The 26355-nt window shown below is 50.2% G+C and overlaps 1 protein-coding gene across 6 annotated transcripts in view; it reads left to right on the top strand.

Annotated features, from left to right (window-relative positions):
* The window catches only part of LOC119966509 (ATP-dependent 6-phosphofructokinase, platelet type-like), a 131054-nt gene that overhangs the window by 46473 nt on the left and 58226 nt on the right, over positions 1-26355 (top strand). For all 6 annotated transcript variants that reach the window (XM_038798318.1, XM_038798315.1, XM_038798316.1 and 3 more), the window contains exons 4-5: positions 854-1043; positions 11778-11943. In XM_038798318.1, coding sequence (XP_038654246.1) covers positions 854-1043; positions 11778-11943 — 356 coding nt within the window. The remainder of the gene's footprint in view (positions 1-853; positions 1044-11777; positions 11944-26355) is intronic.

Below are 26355 nucleotides of genomic sequence, written 5' to 3'. Positions count from 1 at the left end.
AGGAATACTGTCTTTTTTTTTTCAAAGAAAATAGTAGAAAAGATGACATCCTCTAAGGTGCTGAGGACCCGGGTTTGATCCCGGCCCCGGGTCACTGAGGAGTTTGCACATTCTCCCTGTGTCTGCACGGGTCTCATCCCCACAACCCAAAGATGTTGAAGTTGGGTAGATTGGCCGCACTAAATTGCCCCTTAATTAAATTTATTTAAAAAAAAAAAGAAAAGATGGCATCCGGATAGGACAGCAGACCATGTGCCATCAGACCTGCCCCAGCGCAGAATACGGTGCAAAATACCCGGGTGCATAATTAATAAATTGGGGCCTGAGGATTTGGCGTGTTTTCCTGCCTACCTCCAAACGGAAAACACTTTATGTTCCCGCCCCTGCCAGGAGACTTAGCCCCAGGATGAGCGAATTCAACCTGTTTATTTTTAAAAATCCAGTCTGCTATCTTACTGCCTCTCTCCTTTGCTGATATGTCCTCTTTGTTAGTAAAGATAGATGCAAAATCAATGCTTACTGCCTCCACAAGAAAATCTCCTTTAGGGTACCTAATAAGCCCTACCCTTCCTTTGACACCCCATTCCCTTTTTTTAAAATAAGACTTTTGGGTTCCCTTTTTATGTCAGCCTCAAGTCAATCCTCATACTCCTGTGTTGCTTTTCTTCATTTTTCTATGATTTCTTCCATAATATGTGACTCACAATGGGAAATAGCAGTGAAAATGATGAAGATTTGACTCCTCTTGTACATTTTGAACGTAGTTGCCTCTGATTTCTTCCATGGCTGCTCTGAACTCTCACTGTATAACATCAGAGGAAGATTACCAGAAAACCTTGTGCTTTGTTTTCAGGGTGGGACAGTTATTGGAAGTGCTCGGTGTAAAGATTTCCGTACCCGTGAGGGCCGTAAACAGGCCGCCCATAATCTCATAAAGCATGGCATATCAAATCTGTGCGTGATTGGTGGCGATGGTAGCTTAACTGGTGCAAATCTCTTCCGTGAAGACTGGAAAGGGCTACTAGAGGAACTCATTGAAGAAGGTATGTCCAATATAGAGGTTCTATGGATTTTCCCTTTGCTTTCCTGATATGTATGTTGTACATTCGTATTCTCCTTAATGACAATCCACGTCAAATTGTCCTTTTTTTTTCAGTACCAGTTTTATTTTAATGCACAGGTGACTTGAACATAGAACAGTACAGCATAGTACAGGCCCTTCAGCCTACGATGTTGTGCCAGTATTGCCATTGGCAGTGTAAGTCGTATTGACATGGTCTAGAAGCAAAATGAATCGTGTTTATAATGGTAAATTTAAAGAATAACCCTTGGGAAAGGCATGGTGGCATAGTCGTTAGCACTGTTGCTTCACAGCGCCAGGGTCCCCGGCTTGGTTCACTGTCTGTGCGGAGTCTGCATGTTCTCCTCGTGTCTGAATGGATTTCCTCCAGGTACTTTGGTTTCCTCCCACAAGTCCTGAAAGACGTGCTTGTTAAGTGAATTGGACAGTCTGAATTCTCCCTCAGTGTACCCGAACAGGCGCCAGAATATGGCGACTAGGGGCTTTTCACAGTAACTTCATTGCAATGTTAATGTATGCCTACTTGTGACAATAAAGATTGGTAGTATTAGAAAAAAACAGGTAACAACTAGTGGCTTTCTGCTATAGAGGTAAGTAAGTTTGAGCTTGTTACATATTCTGTGATATTTATGGTTTGGAGTAACTCAACTCACAAATAAACGGAAGTGTCAATGCCCTTTTGACCCACAAGCTTTTAATGGTGAAATTTCAAATTCACCGAGAACCTTAATAGGTTTTGGATGGGGGAAAAGTGAACAAAGAGCAACTCTATCAATGAATTGGCCAACAGTTGGAAGTGATTATTGAGTTCACGGAGTTCAGTTATAGTGCACTCAGTTCTGAGTCAGTTCAAGTTCTCAAATTGGGTCTTCCGGTGACGGCGGGCAGAAGGCATCCGCACATTGGAAGGCTCCCGTTCAGGAACGGCATTTTCGGGGTTTAACGCCCGGTCCCAGGGGCAACGAAGGGGGAAAAAGCAGGGAGAAGGCACAATGAAGGAATATGTCGAAAATAAGTAAAAAAAAGCCGTGAAAAAAAATGTCTGAACATCCGTCAGGGAGTGGAAAGGTCACCGCGGGGACGGCAAGAAAAGTGGAGGCTGAGGCACCAGGGGAGGCCGCATTGCCCACGGCTGAAGAAATGACTAAAATGATGGCCGTTTAATTCGAAAGGCAGTTCACAAAACACATGGAGGCGCTGAGGAAGTAGATGAGGGTGGTATTGAAAGTGCTGGTGGAAGAGGCGATTGCCCAAGTGAGGGCGACAGTATTGAGCACAGTGGCAGAGGTGCCGGAGCAAGGTGAGGCGCTGAAGGAAGTAGAAGAGACATTATCGCAGCACAGTGATCAACTTACCTCGATGGGGAAGGAGATGCGGAAGGTGTTAGAGATCAACAAGGGTCTGCGAGCCAAAATGGACGACTTGGAAAACAGATCCAGGCAGCAGAATCTGAGGATTGTGGGTCTGCCCGAAGGAGTGGAAGGCCCGAGGCCGACTGAGTATTTTGCCACGATGTTGGCAAAGCTATTGGGGGAGGGAGATGATCCCTCCCGATGTGAACTGGATCGGGTTCATCAGTCGTGGAGGCCTGTACCAAAGGAGAGTGAGACGCCAAGAATAGTTACGCTGTGTTTTCGTAGGTATAGCGTGAAAGAGAAGGTCCTATGCTGGCAAAGCATAAGCGGATGGTGCAGAGGGCTGGAGCTGGTATACGCATATATCAGGACTTTACGGTGGAGCTGGCAAGGAGGCGGGCTGCCTACAGCCGGGTGAAGAAGGCACTGTACATCAGTAAGGTGTAGTGCGGCATAGTATACCTAGCTAAATTGAGGGTGACCAACAAATCCAAGGACTTTTATTTTGGGACGGCGGAAGCAGCAGAGGAGTTTGCAAAGACAGAAGGATTGTGGCTGAATTGAGAAATGGTCATGTATCGATGTAGCTTCATGTAACTGTATTTTTTCACTGCGTGCTGGTGTATGTGCTAAACAAGCCAACGTTGTATATATTTGGGCAAGGGAAGAGATGGGACCTTCACTTGCAATGATGGTTCTTTGGGGCTTGGGTGTGTATGTGGGGTTTGTGTGCTGAAGGGAATTTCTTGGTTTTCTTGGGACTGGGCAAGGGGGAAAGAGACCCGGGCGGGGGCCTCCACACTGGCCGGTTTAAGCCGGCCAGTGAACGGGAGTGAGATGGGGGGAGGGGCTGCGGCCATCGGAGCCTGGCAGGACAGGTTCCGATGAGTCTAGCTGGGGTGGAAAGTTGGGGGGAAGGAACAGAGGTTGGGGGGAGGAGTTTTATAAGAGGAAGTGGAGGGGAAGAGTCGGGGGGGGGGGGGGTTGGGTTTACAATTCATGGGTGTCATTTACAGTACTCTTTCGGGGATTGGATGGCATTGAATGTTAGGGGGGGAGGGGTGGACTCTAGGTGAGCATAGGCGATTCCTGATTCCTTTTTCTTTTTTTTTTTCCTTTGCTTTTCCCACCATTGGAGGGTTTGTTTTATTTGATGCTTATATTGTCAGGTGGGCCGTTGTTTGGAGTGGTGGGAGGATGAGATCGTTGTTGTTGATAAGGGGATTGACTTTGTATTTGTTACCGTTTACTGCTTGTTGGTGGGGTGTAAATTCTGAAGAAAATATGAAAATGGAGAATAAAAAATTATTTTACAAAAAAAAGTCCTCAAATTGTGCTCCGGACCTTCACCATTAATTTGGCAGTTCATGAGAGGTTGTTGGATTCTTTCAGATGAGACACTCTCCCGACGTGGAGAAGAACCATAACTTTTATTTCTGTTGCATCTTTAATGCAATCAGGATAAAGAACTATAAAGCCTAGGAACAGGCCCTTCAGCCCTCCAAGCCTGTACCGGCCATGATACCACCCTTGGCCAAATGCCTCAGCACTTCCTAGTTGTGATGAATGTCACTTAGTAATTAACACTGTATTTACCAATACTATTGTAAGCGCAGTAGCGTTATCCGACCACTAGTGGGAGTAGCTCTGAGAATGCTGAGGAGTTTGTACAGGGCTCCACCCTTGGCTCCGCCCACGACTCCTCCCCCTAGACTGCTGTATAAATAACCGTGTCCAGGGCCAGCCTGAGTTCATCGAGAGTTCAACGGGTAACAGGTTGGCTCTCAAGTAAGTAGATTAAAACCACTGTTCATATCTGAAAGCACGTGTCTCGTGAATTGATGGTTCCATCACTAGTGCTGCATCCTTTGATACCCATCCTATCCATGTATTTGTCGAGATGCCTTTTGAACACCGTTCTCTGCTTCCACAACCTCCCCAGGCAGCGCGTCCCAGGCACTCGCCACCCTGTGTGTAAACAAAACCTGCCTCGCACATCTCCTCTAAACTTTGCCCCACGGACCTTAAACCTATATCCCCTAGTGACTCATCCCTCCACCCTGGGAAAGATTGTCTGCCCATCCACTCTATCCATGCCTCTCATAATCTTGTAGGCCTCTGTCAGATCACCCCTCAACCTCCGTCATTCTAATGAAAACAGTCCGAGGTCTATTAGGGGCAGCACGGTAGCATTGTGGATAGCACAATCGCTTCACAACTCCAAGGTCCCAGGTTCGATTCCGGCTTGGGTCATTGTCTGTGCGGAGTCTGCACAACCTCCCCGTGTGTTCGTGGGTTTCCTCTGGGTGCTCCGGTTTCCTCCCACAGTCCAAAGATGTGCAGGTTAGGTGGATTGGCCATGATAAATTGCCCTTAGTGTCCAAAATTGCCCTTAGTGTTTGGTGGGGTTACTGGGTTATGGGGATAGGGTGGAGGTGTTAACCTTGGGTAGGGTGCTCTTTCCAGGAGCCGGTGCAGACTCGATTGGCCGAATGGCCTCCTTCTGCACTGTAAATTCTATGTAAGTATTCAGCCTCTCCACATAGCTAACACCCTCCAGACCAGGCAACATCCTGCTAAACCACCTCTGCACCCTCTCCAAAGCCTCCACATCTTTCTGTTAGTGTGGTGACCAGAATTGTGCGCAATATTCCAAGTGCGGCTTTACCAAGGTTCTATACAACTGTCGTATGACTTACCAGTTTTTATACTCCATGAAGGCAAGCATTCCATATGCTTTCTTGACTACCTTGTCCATTTGTGTTGCTAATTTCAAAGATCTGTGGACCTGTATGCCCAGATCTTTGACTTTCTATATTCCTAAGAGTTTTGCCATTTGCGGTATATTTCCCCTCTGTTAGACCTATCAAAATGCATTACCTTATATTTGTCTGGATTAAACTCCATTTGCCATTTCTTTGCCCAAGTCTCCAACCTATCTAAGTCCTGCTGTGTCCTCTGACAATCCTCAACACTACCTGCCACTCCTCCAACCTCGGTGTAATCCGCGAATTTACTAATCAGACCGGCTGCATTTTCCTCCAAATCGTTTATGTATACTACAAACAGCAGAAGCTCCAGCATCGATCCCTGTGGAATACCACTAGTCACAACGTTCCAATCAGAAAAACACCCTTCTGCTGCTACCCTCTGCCTTCTGTGACCGAGCCAGTTCTGTATCCATCTTCCCACCTCACCTCTGATCCTGTGTGACTTCAGCTTTTGTACCAGTCTGCCATGAGGCACCTTGTCAAAGGCTTAACTGAAGTCCATGACCCTCCCTAGCCAAGGCATGAAAGGAAGCGATAGACTGGGAGGGAGGGGGGGGGGGGGGGGGGGGGAGAGACAGTTAAACCTGAGGAAAGAAAGGTGAACCGTGGGGAGGGGGACACACGAGAGAGGAGAACCAGCGGGGGGGGGGGGGGGGCAGGGAAATGGTTGGGAGCCGGAAGGAAGGCACGGGATACCAAACCGTGCATGCCATCTCCAGGAGCGGGGAACGAGGAAAATAAAACAGAGGACGGGAGGAGGCGAGCCCGGGACGGCAGCGAGATCCGTCCGGGCGAAGCAGGAGACAACAACACGAAACACAGCCAAGTATCGCACACTGTAATTATCACCCCAGCACCCAAATGTATATTTGCCTCCCCAATCTCTCTCTCTCTTCCCCCCCCCCCTCGCAAACAGTCGCCTATTTACCCCCCCGCAAACAGTCTCCTATTTACGTGGTGTAAATAATTTTGCCATATATATATATATGTTTCTTATCCTGTGTACATAACAGTAATTATACCTTGTTCAAAAACCCAATAAAAAACATTTATTAAAAAAAAAATGTTTCTGCGATAGCTACAACATCATAGTTCCAAGTGCTAATCAGTGCGGTAATTTCATCTGCCTTACCTGCTGTACTTCTGGTGTTGAAAGAAATACACAAATACATAATTAAACAATAATGAATAAATAATGTAATACAAAGGTAGGAAGATTATACTTCAGGTATCGCGTACAGTATCGGTCACATTATTTAAAGAATAATGTACATGAGTTGGAAGCAATACAGAGAAGTTTTAGCAAACTAATATCTGGAAGGGGCATGTTTGCTAATGAGGAAAAGTTGGACAGGCGTGGCTTGTATCCGCTGGAGTTTAGAAAATCAAGAAGTGACTTGATTGAAACGTATACGATCTTGAGGGGTCCAGGCAGGGTAGATATGGAGAGGAGGTTTTGTCTTGTGGGAGAATCTAGAACTAGGAGTCATCCATTTAAAACGAGGAGCTAAGGCAAAATTTCTTCTGAGGGTCGTGAGTCATTGGAACTTCCTGAAAAGGCTGTGGAAGCAGAGTCTTTGAACATTTTTAAGGCAGAGGTGGATAGATTCTTGGTAAACATAGGAACATTGAAAGTAGGACCAGATGTTGGCAATTCATCCCTTCGAGCCTGCGCCGCCATCCAATCAAGTCATGGCTGATCTCTTCCTGGTCTCAAACCCATCTCCTATCTGTTCCCCATATCTCTTTAACCAGTCTTATCAGAAATATATCTATCTTCCTCTTGAAACCATTTAATGACTCAGTTTCACAAATTCACCACCCGTTGTGAGAAGTCGTTCCTCCTCATTTTAGTTCTAAATCTACTGCCTCTCAACCTATAACTGTGACCTCTCATTCTAGATTGCCCTACAAGGGGGAACATTTGGTCTACATTTGTTTGATCAACCCTTTTAGTATCTATATACCTCTATCAGGTCCTGTCTCATCCTTCTAAACACCAGCGAGTATAAGGACAAACTGTTTAATCTCTTCTCAAACGTCAATCAATCTGGTGAACCTCTTCTGGACTGCCTCCAATGGCACCACATCCTTCTTCAAATAAGGAGACCAAAACGGGACACAATACTCCCGATGTGGTCTTACCAACACCCTGCACAATTGCAACAGCACTTTTTCACTTTTATACTCCAGCCCTTTTGCAATAAACGCTAACATTCCATTTGTCTTTTTAATTACATGCTGTACCTGCACACCGACTTTCTACAATTCATGAACAAAGACACCCAGGTCTCTCTGCCCAGGTGCATTTTGAATCTGCTTTCCATTTAGATAATTTACTGTTCTATTTTGTTGGTGTTCCATCTGTCCAATTCAGAAACTTCAACCAGCTTCTGAATTAAAGTTTACCCAGGTGTCTTTATTTATGAGTAGAACAAAGTACGGACACAGATATAATGCAACACACATTAACGTTCCTTTCATAGAACAGACAGCCATTGCACTCTTGGGTTAGGAGCACTTGCATATCGAGTAAGGCAGCGCTCATACTGCCCACTTCAGATAGGAAAGGGATAGGAGCCATATCAACATGCGGGTGAGAATTTTAAAATCTAGGTGATGTTGGACCATGAGACATTGTAGGTCTTTGAGCACTGGCATTATGGGTGAATCGGAACTTGCTGGGAGATTAAACTTGAGTTAAAACGTTATTTTGGGATACAATTAAGACCAGCATTTTTGCCCACCTCTAATTGCCCTTGAAATGTGAGCAGAACCACAGTAGTCCATATGGTGAAGATGCTGTCACAGTCCTGTTAGATAAGGAATTCATGGCTCTGAACAAACGACGATGAATGCACAGAAATATATTTCCAAGCGAACATGTGTCAGAGGTAGTATTCAGGATTGATCGGGAAGATTGTGTCTTATGAAATTTGTAGAATACTTTGAGGAAGTAACGAGGAGGATTGATGATGGTAATGCAGTAGATAATGACTACATGGATTTCAGTAAGGCACTTGACAAGGTCTCGCATGATAGACTGGCCAGAAAAGTTAGATCTTGTGGGATACAAGGGACGGTGGCAGCTTGGATCCAAAATTGGCTCAGTGATGGGGAAACAAAGGATAATGGTCAATGGATGTTTTTGCGAATGGAGAACAGTTTCCAGTGGTGTTCCACAGGGCTCATTGTTCGGGCCCTTGCTGTTTGTTGTATATATTAAAGATCTGGACTTAAATGTGGGTGGCATGATTGGCAAATTTTCAGATGAAATGAAATGAAAATCGCTTATTGTCACAAGTAGGCTTCAAATGAAGTTACTGTGACAAGCCCCTAGTCACCACATTCTGGCGCCTGTTCAGGGAGGCTGGTACGGGAATTGAACCCGCGCTGCTGGCCTGCCTTGGTCTGCTTTCAAAGCCAGCAATTTAGCCCTGTGCTAAACCAGATGTCACACAAATAGGCCATGTGAAGCGAAGATGATAATGAAGAGGGTAGCTGTTGACTCCAAAATGATATCAGTGGTTTGGTTGAGTGGGCAGAGAAGTGACAAATGGAATTCAATCCGGAAAAATGTGAGATAATGCATTTGGGGAGGGAAAATCAAGCAAGGGAATATTTAATTGTGAGGAAGATATTGAGAGAGGTTGAGGAAGTGTGAGGCCTTGGAGTGCATGTGCAGAGGTCCTTGAAGGTGGCAGGACAGATGGACAAGGTGGTCAAGAAAGCATGCGGAATGCTTTTTTTTTATTGGCCGAGATATTGACTACAAAAAGCAGCGATTGTAATGATTAGGCTGTATAAAGCGCTGGTTAAGCCACAGTTGGAGTTTTGTGTGTTCTGGCCACTACATTACAAGAAATACATAATTGTTTTGGAGAGAAAGCCAAGGAGATTTGCAAGAATGTTGCCATGGCTTGAAAATTTCAGCGATGAGGAGAGATTGGATAGATTAGGATTGTTTTCCTTAGAACCGAAGAGGCTAAGGGGTGACCTATTTGAAATGTATGGAATTATGAGGGGCCTAGACAAGGTAGACAGGAAAGACTTGTTTCCTTGGTGGAGGGGTCAATTACCAGAGGGCACAGAAGGATTAGAGGTGACATGAGAAAATACTTTTTCTCCTAGAGGGTGGTGGGTGTCTGGAATTCACTACCTAATTTTGTGGTTGAGGCGGAAATGCTCAACTCACTTGAAATGCACCTGCATCTGCACCTGAAGTGCTGTAACCTGCAAGGCTATGGACCAGGTGCTGGAAAATGGGATTTAAATGTGCGACTAGTTTATTTTTCCCATTTTTCTGGCCGGCACAGTCCAGAAGGGCTGACACTCTAGTTTTATATCATAGATCATAGAATCATAGAATTTACAGTGCAGATGGAGGTCATTAGGTCCATTGAGTCTGCACTGGCTCTTGTCCTATGGATTCACATGCTCCTAGAGCCCTTGGCCGGGATTCTCCCGGAATCGGCGGAGCGGCCCGTACCGGTGCCAAAGAGCGGCGTGAAACACTCCGGCGTTGGTCTGCCCAGAAGTTGCAGAATCCTCCGCGCTTCCGGGGGCTAGGCCGGTGCTGGAGGAGTTGGCGCCGTGCCAACTGGCGCCGAAGAGCCTCCGCCGGCCGGCGCGGGTTGGCACATGCGCAGGACCGGCAGCGTGTTCTGGCCGTGTCGTGTTTCTTGCGCATGCGCAGGGGGTTTCTTCTCAGCGCTGGCCATGGCGGAGCCTTACACAGGCTGGCATGGAGGGAAAGAGTGCCCCCATGACCCGCCCGCAGATCGGTGGGCCCCGATTTCGGGCCAGGTCAGTGAGGCCCCCCCCCCCCGGGCCGGATCCCCATGCGCCCCCCCGATGGCTCCGCTAGCCGCCCTCCAAGCCAGGTCCCGCTGGTATGGACCATGTCTAATCCACGCTGGCGGGACTGACCAAAAAGGGGCGGGCGCTCGGCCCATCGGGGCCCGGAGAATTGCCGGGGGGGGGCACTGCCAACCCCCCCGACAAGCGCGCCGCAATTCCCGCCCCCGCCCAGTGAATTCAGCAGCTGGTGGCGGGGCGGGATTCACCCACCCCCCCGGCGATTCTGCGACCCAGCGGGGGGTCGGAGAATCCCGCCCCTAGTCCTTATAGGTAGGAGAGAATGTGGGTTTGGGAGGTTTTGTTGAAGGATCCTCAGTGAGTTTCTATAATGCATCTTGCAGTTGATGTGCACTGCATCCACTGCTCACCACTGGTAGATGGGTATCAGTCAAGATCATTTACCCTGCATGGTGTTGAGCCTCTTGAATATTGTTGGAGCTGCACTTATTTAGGCAAGTGGAGAATATTCCATTGCCACCTTGTAGATGGCGGATCGGCTTTAGGATGTCGGGAGGTGAGTTGCTCTCTGCCAAGCCTCTGACTTGCTCTTGTAGACACATATTACATGTGGCTTATCCGGTTAAGCTTCTGTTCAGTGGTGACCCAGGATATTGACATGGGGTATTTGATGATAATTCTATTCAATGTCAGGGGAGGTGCTTAGACTTTGCTTGTTGAAGATGTAATTTCTTGACATTCGTGGCATGAATGTTACTTCGTCTCTTGTCAGCCCAAGCCCAAATGTTGCAGAAGTCTTGTGCATGTGGGCATGGATTACTTCATTATTTGATGAGTTCTTAATGGAACTGAGCATTATGCAATCATCAGATGTCTCCACTTCAACCTTCGGTGGAGGGAATGTCTTCGATGATGCAGCTGAAGTTGATCAGGTTTAGGGTACTATCCTGTGGCAGTCCTGTAGCAGTGTCCCTGGGGCTAAGAGGATACGCCTCCTCAAACTGTAACAATATTCCTTTGTGACGATGCGGTTCCAACCAAAGTTTTCCATCCTGATTCCCATTGACTTCAGTTTTGCTTGGGTTCCTTGGTGACTCAGTCAGTTAAAATACTGCTGCTGTGATGTCCAGGGTAGTCACACTCGCCTCACTTCTGAAATTCTGCCGATTTGTTCATGTTTGAGCCAAGGCTCTAGTGGGATCCAGAGCTGAGTGTGCCCAGCAGTGCCTAAACTGAAAATTGTTTAGCAGATTATTGGTGAGTAAATACTGCTCCAGTCACTGGTAGGGAAGGAGAAGGCAGGACGATAGTGGCTGGTCGGACCTTGATCCTGACCCATGACCATAGTAGTGCTGCAAAGGCACTTACTAAATGGATTCAGCTCTTCTCGCCGCCTTTAAGCTGTCAAGCTTTGGTGCTGGAAAGCTGGCTGTGTCTGCTTAAAAATGGAATGACTATTAACATGTGTTTCATTAGTGTTTAACAGATCAGCCTGGTTTTCACTATTCCTGGTCGAATCTCTTTTTGCATTTTTAACTCTGGCCTGTCCCCGGCCCACTTGAGTTTGGAGATTTAAGATTCATCCCAAAAATAGCAGATGTAAAAAATAATAGTGATTATTATTCTTATGTGCATTGTCTATCGGTGAGCAAGTGTGTCACTATGACTTATTGGATTACTTGCATTGGCGTTTATTGGTCCTGACTGTTTGAGGTGTTCAGATGATTTATTGTCACGTTTTCCCCTGCTTAGGTAAAATTGATAAGGGAGTAGCTCATACGTACAGCCATTTAAACATCGTAGGCATGGTTGGGTCAATCGACAATGATTTCTGCGGGACAGATATGACCATTGGTACAGACTCTGCTTTGCATCGCATTATTGAAGTGGTGGATGCCATCATGACCACTGCTCAGAGGTAAGTCATGGAAAGAAAAAAAAAGATGCCCGCTTAGAAGTAGCTGTTCATTGAGAAGTTAATCACATAAATGCAGCATACAGTCCATACCAGAGTCAACCATTCTCCACCTTTTCTCATCTAGGGCTGTCAGCACAACCCTTAATTTCCTTCTCCCTCATCTGCTTATCTAGCTTCCTTTTTAAATGCATCAATATTATTTATTTCAACTACTTCCTGTGGTGGCAAGTTCCAGATTCCCACCACCCTGGGTAAAGAGTTTTCATCTGAATTCCCTATTTGATTTTTTTTTTGGTGACTACCTTGTATTAATGGTCCCCACTTTAGCCCTCTCCAGTATTAGAAACCGTCTCAATGGCTAAAATGTTTATTATTTTAGAACGGAAAGTAATTATAGGTCCTCAACTTCCACGTGGGGATCGTCTATAACCCCAGTGTGCAACCTAAAAAAGAAAGATGCGGGTGCCCAGCATAACCAAGTCATGCCAAATGGCTGCTTTTTCTTTTCTCATGCAGTTCTGCTGCTCTTCCAATAGAGCTACAAATGACGGAGCCAAGGTCCCAGGTTCGATCCCAGCTCTGGGTCACTGTCTGTGTGTACATTCCCCCCATGTTTGCGTGGGTTTCGCCCCCACAACCCAAAGATGTGCAGGCTAGGTGGATTGGCCACACTAAATTGCCCCTTAATGGGAAAAAATGAATTGGGTACTCTGAATTCAAAAAAAGAGCTACAAATGGAGACAGAGAACCATATGCAATTTCAGGGTCAATTTCTAAAAAAACAAGCCTCTAAACATGGAAGTGGTGGTGGCACACTGTGACCCTCTCCACCACACAACCAGGTGCCACCCTGCTGTCAGGATAACACACAGCCCACCCAATGAGGACGCCCACAGTAGCCACGCTGGGGAGATGGGACTGGGCCACAGAGACCATTGGCAGCTACTGATACAGCTGGTGAGGATAGAGGTTCCCCAGTGCTACTCGCTGCTGGGGACAGTGGTGCAGCGTGGAAGGCAACATACTGGGGTTGGGGGGGGGGGGGGCGAAGTCCGGCCGCCGAGGTTTGAACCACCTCTGGTGGCGGTGGGATCAGCGGTGCGAGTGGGCCCCTGGGGGGCGCGCGGGGCGATCGGACCCCGGGGAGTGCCCCCACGGTGGCCCGGCCCGCGATCGGGGCCACCCGATCCGCGGGCCGGCCAGTGCCGTGGGGGCACGTTTTCTCCTCCGCCGCCGCCACGGCCTCAGCCATGGCGGAAGCGGAATAGAATCCCCCAGCGCACTGGTGCCGGTTTTGGCGCCAGTCACCATGGTGCCAACCGTTCCGGAGCGGGCCTAGCCCCCAAAGGTGCGGAGAATTCCACACCTTTGGGGAGGCCCGACGCCGGAGTGGTTGGCGCCACTCCCCTACGCCGGGACCCCCCGTCCCACTGGATAGGGCCTGCTGCAGAGGCTCTGGTTATCTAGGGAGACGGTGCCAGATGTCCATGGGACAGAGAATTATGATGACTCGCTGTGAGATGAGCTCTGGTGCTCCTCATTGTTTGACAAAGTCTGACTTCTGCCTTTAGGATCACATTCCACTGTCCGCCCAAGTGATCCCTGCATGTCAGATGGCCATTCCATCTCACGAGTCCATATATCCTTTGGGGGGTAGGGACGGGTAGAGCATGTTGGGAGTTGGGAGCGGGCGATTATGGAGATGGTGATGGGTCACTCGCTGGCAAGCTGTCTTACAAGGTGGCCTAACACTTCTGGCTCTGATCCCTGCCGACTCTGAGAGTGACCCCAGATGGAACATCCAATTGTCCTGGGGGCCCTGCCTCATGCCACCCTCCAACACCCCCACCTGGCACACCTTCTACACCCAGCCCAGCCCAACCCTCACCCTTCAGACAGAGGATTAAGGCGGGTCACAGTTTTGGTTCAAAGGTGTTCACCCGTGAATATTTACAGTAATGTGCCCTGACTTGAACATGGTTGGGCGCGGCTGGCTTGCGGGTGTCAAAAGTGACAACGTGCCACCCTGTTCTGCCCATCAGATGCGCCAGTGTCAGGTGGGGGGGATTCAGAAACGCTGAGGTGTTCCAGCACCTCCACTGACATGGGCCCCATCACTTCCTCCTTCCTCGGGCTCCTGAGATACTCCATGAGACCGAGGTGAGAACGAGGTCAGGTCTGGAGGCTCCACCGTCATTGCTCTGTCAGTCCAGGGGGCACACTCATCTGAGCCATGGTCTCGATGCCCTCAGCCATGTAGCACTGAGACTTGGACATGTGTGACAGTGAGTGAGACATGTCCCTCACTCCCTCGGTCATGTCTCTCTAGCACTGTGCTGGGTCCTTCTGGCACTGAACTATGACCCTCTGTGCCTGACCTAGGTCAGTCAGTGCTTGGCCAATGCCCTCGATGCCCACAGCTATGATCCTTTGTGACCTGGGTCAAGCTCTGGAGCACTGCAACAATGTCCATATGGGCTCGGTACATGACTGCCTCAGCCATCGACTGCACAGTATGCCCCAAGCCTTAAATGTCTTGGCCCATAGCTGTGACTTTTCCAGCTAAGGCTTCCACTGCAGGCGCTACCTGTTCATTGTTGGACTGGGTACCACATATTGTCGGCACTGTCTCCTGCTCATGAAGGCGGTTGGACTCCAGCTGCACCTGCAGGCGCTGGAAGTTTGCTGACTCCCCTCCTGTAAACCTGAGCTCTGTCTGCATCTCCACCAGTGATTATAGAATCCCCACAGTGCAAAAAGAGGCAATCCGGCCCATCGGGCCTGCACTGACTATTCGAAAGAGAGGTATACGACCCCCCCCCCCCCCACCCTGTCCTATCCCTGGACGCAAGGGGCAATTTAACATGGCTGTTCCACCTAACCCGCAGATCTATGGACTGGGTTCACTCTTCCCAGAAGTGCAACACCTGTCTGGACTACAGCTGGTTCCTGGGACCGGGCAGCCTTCCGACTGCCCACTCGGGAATCCCAACCTTTACCTGATGTGGTGCATACCAGAAGGTAACCCATGAGCCTCTTCACTAAAATGCCCCACCGAGGTACCCAGATGGGCTGGCTTCGTGTGTAGGTGATCCTGAAAGACAAATGTTAAGACACATGGTGAGATCTCAGGAAGGAGTGGTCTGGGGACTTGCTATAGGGACATTAATTTGCATTAGGGGCTCACTTGGTTGTCCCATTCCGAGCTCCGTCGGGGACATAGCCCTCTCTTCCACCTCTCCGGCTAGCTCCATTGCTCTCTGCTCGGTGGTGGTGAGGACCCTGCAATTCGACTCACCCCCTCCAGTCTTCTCCCATTCCTGGCAATTGTCAGCTGTCTTTTCCTGGGGGACACATTAAGGACACATGGAGGCGAGTTGCAGGGGATGGTCTGTAGCTGGTGCCCTGTAGCAAGGCACCTGGCCAAAGAGGATAATACAGGTGTTGGGGTTTGGTGCAGGATGGTATGTAACGGGGATTCACAACACTGCACGCTAGTCCGCCTGGTGAGGCCTCTCGTTGCCTCTGCCACGTCTGCCCAGGCCTGTTTGACATCCATGGGCGGTAGCCTCCTGCCCACCCTGGGGAAGAGGCAGTCTCCCTCTCCTCCACCGCATCTAGAATTCTGTCCAGCTCACCCTCCATGGATTTCAGGGCTGCCCTTTGCATTGCCATCTTCATGGCTGGAATGAGAGTGTGTGGGGAATGGAGTGCAGCTTCAACTCGTCAAACTTTCCAATGCCAATTCTGGCCCCAGCGAAGTCGATTGCGGCGGGAATGAAAAATGAAATGAAATGAAAATTGCTTATTGTCATGAGTAGGCTTCAATGAAGTTACTGTGAAAAGCCCCTAAGTTGCCACATTCTGGCGCTTGTTCGGGGAGGCTGGTACGGGAATTGAACCGTGCTGCTGGCCTGCCTTGGTATGCTATAAAAGCCAGTGATTTAGCCCAGTGTGCTAATTGTTCTGGATTCATTAGGCAGAGTGCTAGCTCATTAGCAGGTTCCGAATTGCTCCCAAACTAGTGCCCCCAATGGGAAAGTGAACCCCATGCAATTCAGTTTATAGGTTATGGATGCCAGGTCAGCTCTCAGCAGTGGCTATGGCTGGACCAGAGTCACAAATTTATAAAGATTTTAAGGTGGTGCGGAAAGATTGATTATTTCTAGGAGTGATAATATAAGAAGTAGGGCTTGGTTATTTTTATAAACAAACTGTATTAAAACAAAAGAAAAGCAATATTTAAACTTTTAAACCTCACCCTAACAATAGCAGATTACATGTAGTTTCTTAACCTTAACACACTAGTTCTCATTAAACAGCACTTTAAATGAACGTGCAGCTCTCATTCAACATACATGGGCAGGCAATGACGATTCTAGTATTTACAAAGCAATAGAGAATAGGGAAATTCTTTCAGACCCTTTTCCAAAACCTGCGTCGGTGGAAGCTTTCATAACCTCTCTGTCACTTTCCAAAGCCTTCTCTCTCTACCTTTTCGCTCTCCCTCACACAAAGGTTCTCCCCTGGGGTTTCCAGACTTGAACCCATCATTGTTATCTTGACTGTTTAATTGCCTACTCCTATTTATGCAAAAAAAAACAGCGCGATGCTATTGATATGCAACTAACCTCCCATTGACAGACAAAGGGGCCATCAGACTCTGTAATGGGCTCCTAGCTGGCCAGACAGAAGTGTCCCGAAGGATAATAGATCTCTCGTAAACCACCCTTGCTGAACAGGGCCGTCCTGTGTATTCCCACTAACAGGTTTCAGTCTGAATGGGAAAATGTAACTCATGCCAAGTGTTGGTGTATCCCTCTGACTTCATGCTAACAATTTTTTTTTTAGTTTTAGTGTAGAATTAATTTTTTTCCAATTAAGGGGTAATTTAGCTTGTTCAATCCACCTACCTTGCAAATCTTTGGGTTGTGGGGGTGAAACCCACGCAAACATGGGGAAAATGTGCAAACTCCACACTGACAGTGACCTAGAGCCGGGACCGAACCTGGGACCTCGGCGCCGTGAGGCATCAGGGCATGCTAACAGTTTTATCCTCAGTCTGTTTAACCCCTAAATTGCCTGCTACATCTTCTGGGATCCAATTTTATAATATCTCCCTAACTTTGATGTCTACACTTAGTCTACCAAACTGAGAATTTCGCCCTATGACGGAGATCATTTGTTCAGTTGCCTCTGCTGCTTTTTGCCCCCAAGCATCCCTTGCTTTATCCTCAAAGCCAGATCTCACTCTTTTCTTTGAACAATGCCGTGACATATTTTATATCCACTGAGAGGGCAGGCTAGGTTTACTGTCTTGGCCAAAGGGCAGCTTCCTTCAGTAGGAATTTCGGTCCAAATTCCGAACTGAAGTCCCCAGAGTGGGATTTGATCTCACAACCATCTGACTCCTCAGCGTGCCATTGCCGAGCTATGGCTGACTCTATATGTCTTTTAAAAAATGATGTGCAAATCATATATTACAATAGCTTGAGAAATAAAATTATTAATTATTCATTCCATTTCAGAAGTTAAATTAATTTAATCTGGTTTCAAGGCAACTTTGAATTGGCTCGAAGCTCATATATATTTCTTTATAGATAATCTTGCCATTATCTGGGGTGCTTGTCAGGAGTCTTAGCAGCCCTTTGTTTTATGGCATCTTGCAGACCTGTTGAGCACATTTCTTTTGCTCACAGTCTAAGGGGACCATATTCCTTTATGCAGTAGCCATTTGAGAGTCATTGCTTAGAAGCATTTGAAGAAAGTTAGAATATTCTTCTTTCCCTTTGCCAAAGTGATCAACAATTACACCTGCTAGGTGGTGCAAGTACTGTACTGAATTGTCCATTTACTCATGGGTGTTAATAAGTGTAATAAAAATTTGAATAAAGCTAGAGACTCCTTGCTGTGGGCACAGGTGTTTTTAAGTGATCAGCAATAATACTAGTGATCACAGGTTCTACTATTCATTAAACCCATTGTACATTGCTTGAAAAACATACCCAAATTGTTCCATAACAAGTAGTGCTTGTTGTCACAATATTAGTGACCTGAGCAGGATATTTCATGACCTGAGCAGGATATTTCATAATCCTGAAAGTTTTTATCAAGTTGCCTTTTAATCTTCCCAATCCCAGTGGAAATATTCCCAGTTTCTCGAGATACTCCTTTTATAATTGAGACTCCTCAGCTGTACTGATGCTCGTGTGAATCTATTCCTTGTCCATTCCTTTTCTTATTGCAACAAAAGTTGTTACATTATTCCACTTGTAGCATAAGGTCTTGCACACTTGCCGTGGATTTTACAATGATTCCACACTTTGCAATACCAGTTTCATTGTGGTAATATCCTTCCCTTCCTGTTCAGTCCTGCTGGGTGGAACTGCACATTGTTGAAGTTCCTGCTGCAGTTTCCCAGTGCAACTCACTCCAGTACAGAGAGAAAGATTATAATCTAGTGTTCAAATACCAATGAAAGGTCACAGACTTGAAATGTTCGGCTGGATTTTAAATCGGAGGTCAAGAACTGGAAATGCTGGCACGTTCCGGGTCCCTGGCACGCTTTAGGCATGGCCACTGGATTTTGAAAGCTGCAATCAATTGAAGGCCAATGAGTGGGATTGCCATCCAATTAGGGATAGCGGGCGGGCTCATGACGCTGGAGGGACAGCATGTAGCACTCCAAAACTCACTGACAGGCAGCTTCACCAGCCAAGGTGGGAGCTACCGAGCTAATTCCGAGCGGCAAAAGCAGGAAAGTTTTTCTCACTACGTAAAAAAGCCACTGCTGCCGGGTCTTGATTTTGAAGATGATGTGGAGATGCCGGCGTTGGACTGGGGTGAGCACAGTAAGAAGTCTTACAACACCAGGTTAAAGTCCAACAGGTTTGTTTCAAACACTAGCTTTCGGAGCACTGCTCCTTCCTCAAGTGAAGTGCATTCCCCCAGAAGGTTATAGCTACATTGTAGGTGAATTCGAGTATGGCTCAAAGAGTATGAGCTCCCTCGCTAACTACATGGCTGATTCCATTTGTACATAAAATCAACCAGGTATGAACTTCCTGACAAAGAGAGAGGATCCAGTAAAGTCAAACCCCTTTTGTATATCGTCCGTGTATTAAATAAACATCTTAATGTTACTTTCTGACTCTTTTGCCTTCATTAAAGTAGCATTTCAGACACCGATTTAATGGCCGGGATTCTCCGACCCAGCGCAGGGTCGGAGAATCCCCGGAGGGAGGTGCGAATCCCGCCCCGATACCGGCTGCTCTATGCTCCGGCGCGTTTTTCAGGGGCCGTTGGGTTTTCTGCCACTCCGGTTGGTGCCCGTTGACTGCAGCCTCCCCAGCGATTCTCCGGGCCCCGATGGCCGTAATGTTTTGCCCAGTCTCGCCACCGTGAATTACTCACCTCGCACATGGCAGGACCTGGCAGGTAAGTGTGAGGTGGGCGGTCCTGGGGAGTGGCAGGGGGATCCGACCACTGGGAGGAAGGGGGGGCTACCGTGGCCTGGCCCGCGATCGGGGCCTACTGATCCTGCGGCTGGCTGGTTCTGTGGGCCTTCTTTCCTTCGCACCAGGCCCCTGTAGGGCTGCACAATATTGCTGGGGGCCGGCACGGAGAAGAGCCCCCGCGAATGTGCAGAAATACGCCGGTCGTTCTGCGCACGCGCGGAAATACGCCGGCCGGTCCATTCGTGCGCGAACTCGCGCCGGTCCTTCAGCGCCGATCGGTAGATGCTGGGAAATCCCCCTTCCGAGATCTACCCAGCGCACCATGCCTTGCAAGATCTTAATGCACTCTTGAGATCCATTGTGATCTGAATCCGCCTATTGTGGGTGGGATCACTATTTTGCATATCTGCATATTAGAGCGAGACTGCTAGTCTCCCTCCAATATGCAAGCCCCTGATATACTCGAGGCTTTGGGATCTATCTAACCCCTTCGCCTCGGACACCTCGGGCGAGTACCATTCGGTGCTGGTTCCAACAAATGGGGATCTTATGGTACGGCACTTGTGGGGGTCTCCCAGGGAATTGGAGGCCCCTAGGGTCTTGCCCTTTGGGCAGGGTGGCAGCCTGGCACTGCCGGTGCCATCCGGGCACCCTGACCGTGCCACCTGGGTGCAAGTCTGGCACTGCCAAAGTACCCAGGTGGAACTGCCCACTGGCAGGGCACTGCCAGGCTGGCGGTGCCAAGATGCCAGGATGACATTTTTCCCATGGCGTGAGTTTGGCCATGGGGTGCCCTGTGCATGTGTGGTGGAGTGCAGAGGGGCCCCGAGGACCCCCATATAGGTGAGTTGGGAGTTTGGAATCTGGTGAACTTAATGTAAATCTGGATCTCGCCCAGCGAGGGTGAGATCCAGATTTTACATCTCGGGAGAGAGTATTCCAAGCATCACAAATCTCGTGAGAGGCCACGAGATTTAACAGCTCGCACGTCGCCAGGTCGGGCAGGATAAGGCCATTCAATCGCACCCATTTATGACAATGGTCTTGCAATATTTTTAAAAGTAAAAAATGTTTTCTAGGTTTACTTTAAAATCCTGCAACGTACTTCTTTTTTTTTTTAAATAATTTTTATTGAAAGAGTTTTTCCGTACAGACATTTACCCCTACTAATTTTTAAATTATTTACAACACAATCCCTCTAGGCAAATATCCCTCCCTCGCCCGCCCTCTCGCGCGCACCAGTCCTCCCCCCCCCCAAGCAACAACTTAACAAACAAGGCAGCCTACAGTTTCAGACATGAGCAGCGAGCAGACTTGCCCGCGTTACAGTCGTGCATGTCCCCCCACGACCATTGCTGCCCCCCCCTTCCCCTCCCCTCCCCCCCCGGGTTGCTGCTGCCACGACCCCGTACGCCTATCTCTGATCTAAAAAGTCAAGGAAAGGTTGCCACCGCCTGGAGAATCCCTGTACCGACCCTCTCAGGGCAAATTTGATCCTTTCTAGCTGAATATAGCTAGCCATATCGTTAATCCAAGTTTCAACGCTTGGAGGCCTCGCGTCCTTCCATTGAATTAATATCCTTCGTCGAGCCACTAGGGACGCAAAGGCCAGTATTCCGGCCTCCCTAGCCTCCTGTACCCCCGGTTCTTCCCCGACCCCAAAGATCGCAAGCCCCCATCCTGGTTTGACCCTGGACCCCACCACCTTCGACACCGTCCTTGCCACACCCTTCCAGAACCCTTCCAGCACCGGACATGCCCAGAACATATGCACATGGTTCGCTGGGCTTCCCAGACATCTGACACACCTGTCCTCACCCCCAAAGAACCGGCTCATTCTTGTCCCCGTCATGTGATCTCTATGCAGCACCTTAAATTGAATGAGGCTCAGCCTCGCACACGAGGAGGAAGAATTGACCTTCTCCAGTGCATCCGCCCACGTCCCGTCTTCTATCTGCTCTCCCAGCTCCCCTTCCCACTTGGCTTTCAGCTCCTCCCCTGATGCTTCTTCCGCCTCCTGCATTATCTTGTAGATGTCTGATATCTTCCCCCCTCCGACCCAGACCCCCGAGAGCACCCTATCACTCGCCCCCTTACTGGGGAGCAGGGGAAACCCCTCCACCTGCCGCCTAGCAAATGCCTTCACTTGTAAATATCTGAACATGTTTCCCGGGGGGAGCTCAAACTTCTCCTCCAGCCCTCCCAGGCTGGCAAACCTCCCCTCTATAAACAGGTCCTTCAGCTGCCGTATGCCCACCCTGTACCAGCTCTGAAATCCCCCGTCAATGTTCCCCGGGATAAATCTATGGTTCCCTCTTATTGGCGCCGCCAACAGACCTCCCATTTCCCCCCTGTGTCGCCTCCACTGCCCCCATATCTTGAGGGTGGCCGCCACTACCGGGCTCGTGGTGTACCTCGTGGGGGGGAGCGGCCATGGTGCCGTTACTAGGGCCCCCAGGCTTGTGTTGCCACAGGACGCCCTCTCCATTCGTTTCCAAGCTGCCCCCTCCCCTTCCATCATCCACTTGCGCACCATTGACACATTTGCCGCCCAGTATAACCCCGAGAGATTGGGTAGTGCCAGCCCTCCACCGTCCCTACTCCGCTCCAAAAAGACCCTTCTCACCCTTGGGGTGCCATGCGCCCACACGTAGCTCATGATGCTACTCGTCACCTTTTTGAAGAAGGCCCTAGGGAGGAAGATGGGCAAGCACTGAAATAAAAACAAGAACCTTGGGAGGACCGTCATTTTGATTGACTGCACCCTCCCCGCCAGCGACAACGGTACCATGTCCCACCTCTTAAATTCCTCCTCCATCTGTTCCACCAGCCTGGAAAAGTTCAACTTGTAGAGGGTCCCCCAGTTCCTTGCCACCTGCACCCCTAAGTACCTAAAGCTCTTTCCTGTTCGCTTGAAGGGGAGTCTCCCAATACCCTCTCCCTGATCCCCCGGGTGTATCACAAAAACCTCGCTTTTGCCCAAATTTAGTTTGTACCCCGAAAAGTCCCCAAACTCTGCTAATAGTGCCATTATCTCCGGCATTCCCCCTTCTGGGTCTGCCACGTACAGCAGTAGATCATCCGCATACAGCGATACTCGATGTTCCTCCCCTCCCCTAGTCAGTCCTCTCCACCCCCCTGAACCCCTCAGTGCCATCGCCAACGGTTCAATCGCCAGTGCGAAAAGTAGGGGGGATAGGGGACATCCCTGCCTGGTCCCTCGGTGGAGCCCGAAATACTCCGACCTCCTCCCGTTTGTCACTACACTCGCCGTCGGGGCCGAGTAGAGCAACTTCACCCACTTAATAAACCCTTCCCCAAACCCAAACCGTTCCAACGTCTCCCACAGGTACTCCCACTCCACCCTATCGAATGCCTTCTCCGCGTCCAGCGCTACCACTATCTCAGCCTCCCCCTCCACTGCCGGCATCATAATTACATTCAGCAATCTCCGCACGTTCGTGTTGAGCTGCCGCCCCTTCACGAACCCTGTCTGGTCCTCGTGGATTACCCCTGGCACACAATCCTCTATTCTAGCTGCCAGGATCTTTGCCAGCAACTTGGCATCCACGTTCAGAAGCGAGATAGGCCTGTAGGACCCGCACTGCACGGGGTCTTTATCCCGCTTCAATATCAGGGAGATCAGAGCCTGCGACATTGTCGGGGGCAGAACCCCCCCCTCTCGCGCCTCATTAAAGGCTCGTACCAGTACCGGTCCCACCAAGTCCACATTTTTCTTGTAGAATTCCACCGGGAACCCATCTGGCCCCGGCGCCTTCCCCGCTTGCATCTGACCTATTTCCTTGACTAGCTCCTCTAGCCCTATTGGCACCCCCAGCCCTTCTACCAGCCCCTCCTGGACCCTTGGGAACCTCAATTTGTTTAGGAAGTCCTCCATTCCCCCTCTCCTCGTCGGCGGCTCAGACCGATACAACTCCTTGTAAAAATCCCTGAAGACCCCATTCACTTCTTGCCCCTTCTGCACTACCTTCCCGCCCCTCTCCTTCACTCCCCCAATCTCCCTAGCCGCATCTCGTTTGCGAAGCTGGTGTGCCAGCATCCTGCTCGCCTTTTCCCCATACTCATAGACCGCACCCTGTGCCCTTCTCCACTGCGTCTCTGCCTTCCTGGTGGTCAGCAGGTCGAACTTGACCTGCAGGCTGCGCCGTTCTCCCAGCAGCCCCTCCTCTGGTGCCTCCGCATATCTCCTATCCACTTCCAATAGCTCCCCCACCAGCCTCTCCCTCTCCTGCCTCTCCTTTCTTTCTCTGTGCGCCCTTATGGAGATCAGCTCTCCCCTGATCACTGCCTTCAGGGCCTCCCAGACCATCCCCACCTGCACCTCACCCGTGTCATTCAAGTCCAGATAGCTCTCAATGCTCTTCCGGACCCTTTTACACACCTCGTCGTCCGCTAACAGCCCCACATCCAGCCGCCACAGCGGGCGCTGGTCCCGCGCCTCCCCCATTTCCACATCCACCCAATGTGGTGCATGATCAGAGATCGCAATGGCCGAGTACTCAGCTTCCCGTACCCTCGGGATCAGCCCCCTGCTCAACATGAAGAAATCGATTCTGGAGTACACTCTATGGACGTGGGAGAAAAAGGAATACTCCCTCGCCCTCGGCCTACCAAACCTCCATGGGTCTACTCCTCCCATCTGCTCCATGTACCCCCTCAGCACTTCTGCCGCTGCCGGCCTCCTATTGGTCCTTGAGCTCGATCTGTCTAGCCCGGGGTCCAGCACTGTGTTAAAGTCCCCCCCCATGATCAAGCCCCCTGCCTCCAGTCCCGGAATGAGGCCCAATAGGCGCCTCATAAAACCCGCGTCATCCCAGTTCGGGGCATATAAGTTGACCATCACCACTTTCTCCCCCTGCAGCTTACCCTTCACCATCACATACCTACCCTCCTTATCCGCCACCACCTCCTCCGCCACGAACGACACCCTCTTTCCCACCAGAATCGCCACCCCCCGGTTCTTTGCATCCAATCCAGAGTGGAACACCTGTCCCACCCACCCCCTTCTTAGGCGAACCTGGTCCACTACCTTCAAATGGGTCTCCTGTAACATTGCTACATCAGCCTTCAGTCCCTTCAGGTGTGAGAATACCCTTGATCTCTTGACCGGCCCATTCAACCCCCTCACGTTCCAAGTGATCAGCCGGGTCGCGGGACGACCCGCCCCCTTCCCCTGCCGATTAGCCATGTCCTGTTCCCTGCTCGCCCCGGGTCGACCCTCCCCTTCTGACCCGCTCCCCATGGCGATGTCCCCCTCCCCCCACCTCTCCAGTCCTCCACTTCCCGTTTCTGGTCTTTTCAGCAGCAACCCGGTGTCCCTCCCTAACCCCCCCCCCCCCCCCCCCCCCCCCCCCCCCCCCCCCCCAGGCTAGGACCCCTCCTAGCCGCGATGTACCCTCCATCGTACTCCCGTAAGTCAGCTGGTTCACGCTGACCCGGCTGCTCCTGCCACACTCCGACTCCCCCCGGCTCGGGGGGGGGCCTCCCCCCCCTTGCCACTCCTCCCTGGCCCCGCTCCAGCGCGGGAAAGGTCGCCATTGCTAGCCACGCCCCGCACTCCTCCCCTCCCCCCTCCTCTGCCCCGCGCGCGGGAAAACAGAGGAAAGCCCGCGCTTTCGCCCTGCCACACCCCACCCCGCCATCTTCAGTTCCACCCCCGTCCCCGTCCATGCCTGTAAAGAACCCCCCCTAGGAGCCCATATCCCCGATCTGCTCTCCCCCCCCGTCCCGCCTCCCCAACTTAACATTATAAATAACAGATAGATAACAAATAACAATGTACTTAACAGTCGCCCTCTACCAAACAGCATAAATAATCATAAATAACCATGAATTACCACAATAACAATAACTAAGGGAAGTTGGCAAAGGGGGGAAAAAACATCAGAAGAAAAACCCACAGCAAGAGTTCAAAATCCAAACAAAGAATTCAGCTGAAAGTACCCGAGCGGCTACGGCCGCCCAGTATCCCCTGGGTCTAATTCGAGTCCAGTTTCTCTTCCTGTACAAAGGCCCACGCCTCCTCTGGGGACTCAAAATAGTGGTGTTGGTTCCTGTAGGTGACCCACAAGCGCGCTGGCTGCAGCATTCCGAACCTGATCCGTTTTGCATGTAGCACCGCCTTCGTCCGGTTGTACCGGGCCCGCCGCTTTGCCACCTCCGCACTCCAGTCCTGGTAGACCCTCACCGTCGAATTCTCCCACTTGCTGCTCCTTTCCCTCTTGGCCCACTCCAGCACTCTCTCACGGTCGCTGAGTCGCTGGAACCGCACCAGCACCGCCCTCGGGGGCTCATTTGCTCTTGGCCTCCTAGCCATGACCCTGTAGGCCTCTTCCAGCTCCAGGGGCGAAGGGAAGGCCCCTGCCCCCATCAGGGAGCTCAGCATTTCTGCTACGTATCCCGGGAGGTCTGACCCCTCCAGGCCTTCTGCCAGGCCCAAGATCCTCAGGTTCTTCCGCCTCATTCGGGTATCCAGCTCCTCAAAACGGCTCTGCCATTTCAGGTGGAGTGCCTCGTGCACCTCTACCTTTCCCACGAGGACCGTGGCCTCCTCCTCCCTCGCAGTCATCTCCTGCTGCAGCTCCCGAATCGATGCCTCTTGGGTCGCCTGGGCTCCCATCAGCCTGGTGGTCGTCGCATTCATTGACTCCAAGAGCTCCATTTTCAGCTCCGTAAAGAAGCGCAGGAGAGCAGCCTGCTGCTCCTCCGCCCATTTCCTCCATTCCTCGGGTGCGCCACCGGCCGCCATTTTGGTCTTCTTCCCCCGCTTTTTTTTGGGAGCTGCTGTTGCTTTCTTTACCACCCCACTCCGGGTACCGACCATAAAGTTGGTCTGGTTCTCTTCAGGGAGCCTTCCCCCACCGGGATTTGTCCTTACAGCGCCGTTGGGGCCCTCCAATCGGCCCGAAAACACCTTTGTAGCAGGAGCAGCCAA

This window comes from Scyliorhinus canicula, chromosome 5, assembly GCF_902713615.1.
Source record: "Scyliorhinus canicula chromosome 5, sScyCan1.1, whole genome shotgun sequence".
NCBI classification, from domain to species: domain Eukaryota; kingdom Metazoa; phylum Chordata; class Chondrichthyes; order Carcharhiniformes; family Scyliorhinidae; genus Scyliorhinus; species Scyliorhinus canicula.
The sequence above is the reverse complement of the archived record's forward strand: the minus strand, read 5'-3'. Positions and strand labels throughout refer to the sequence as shown.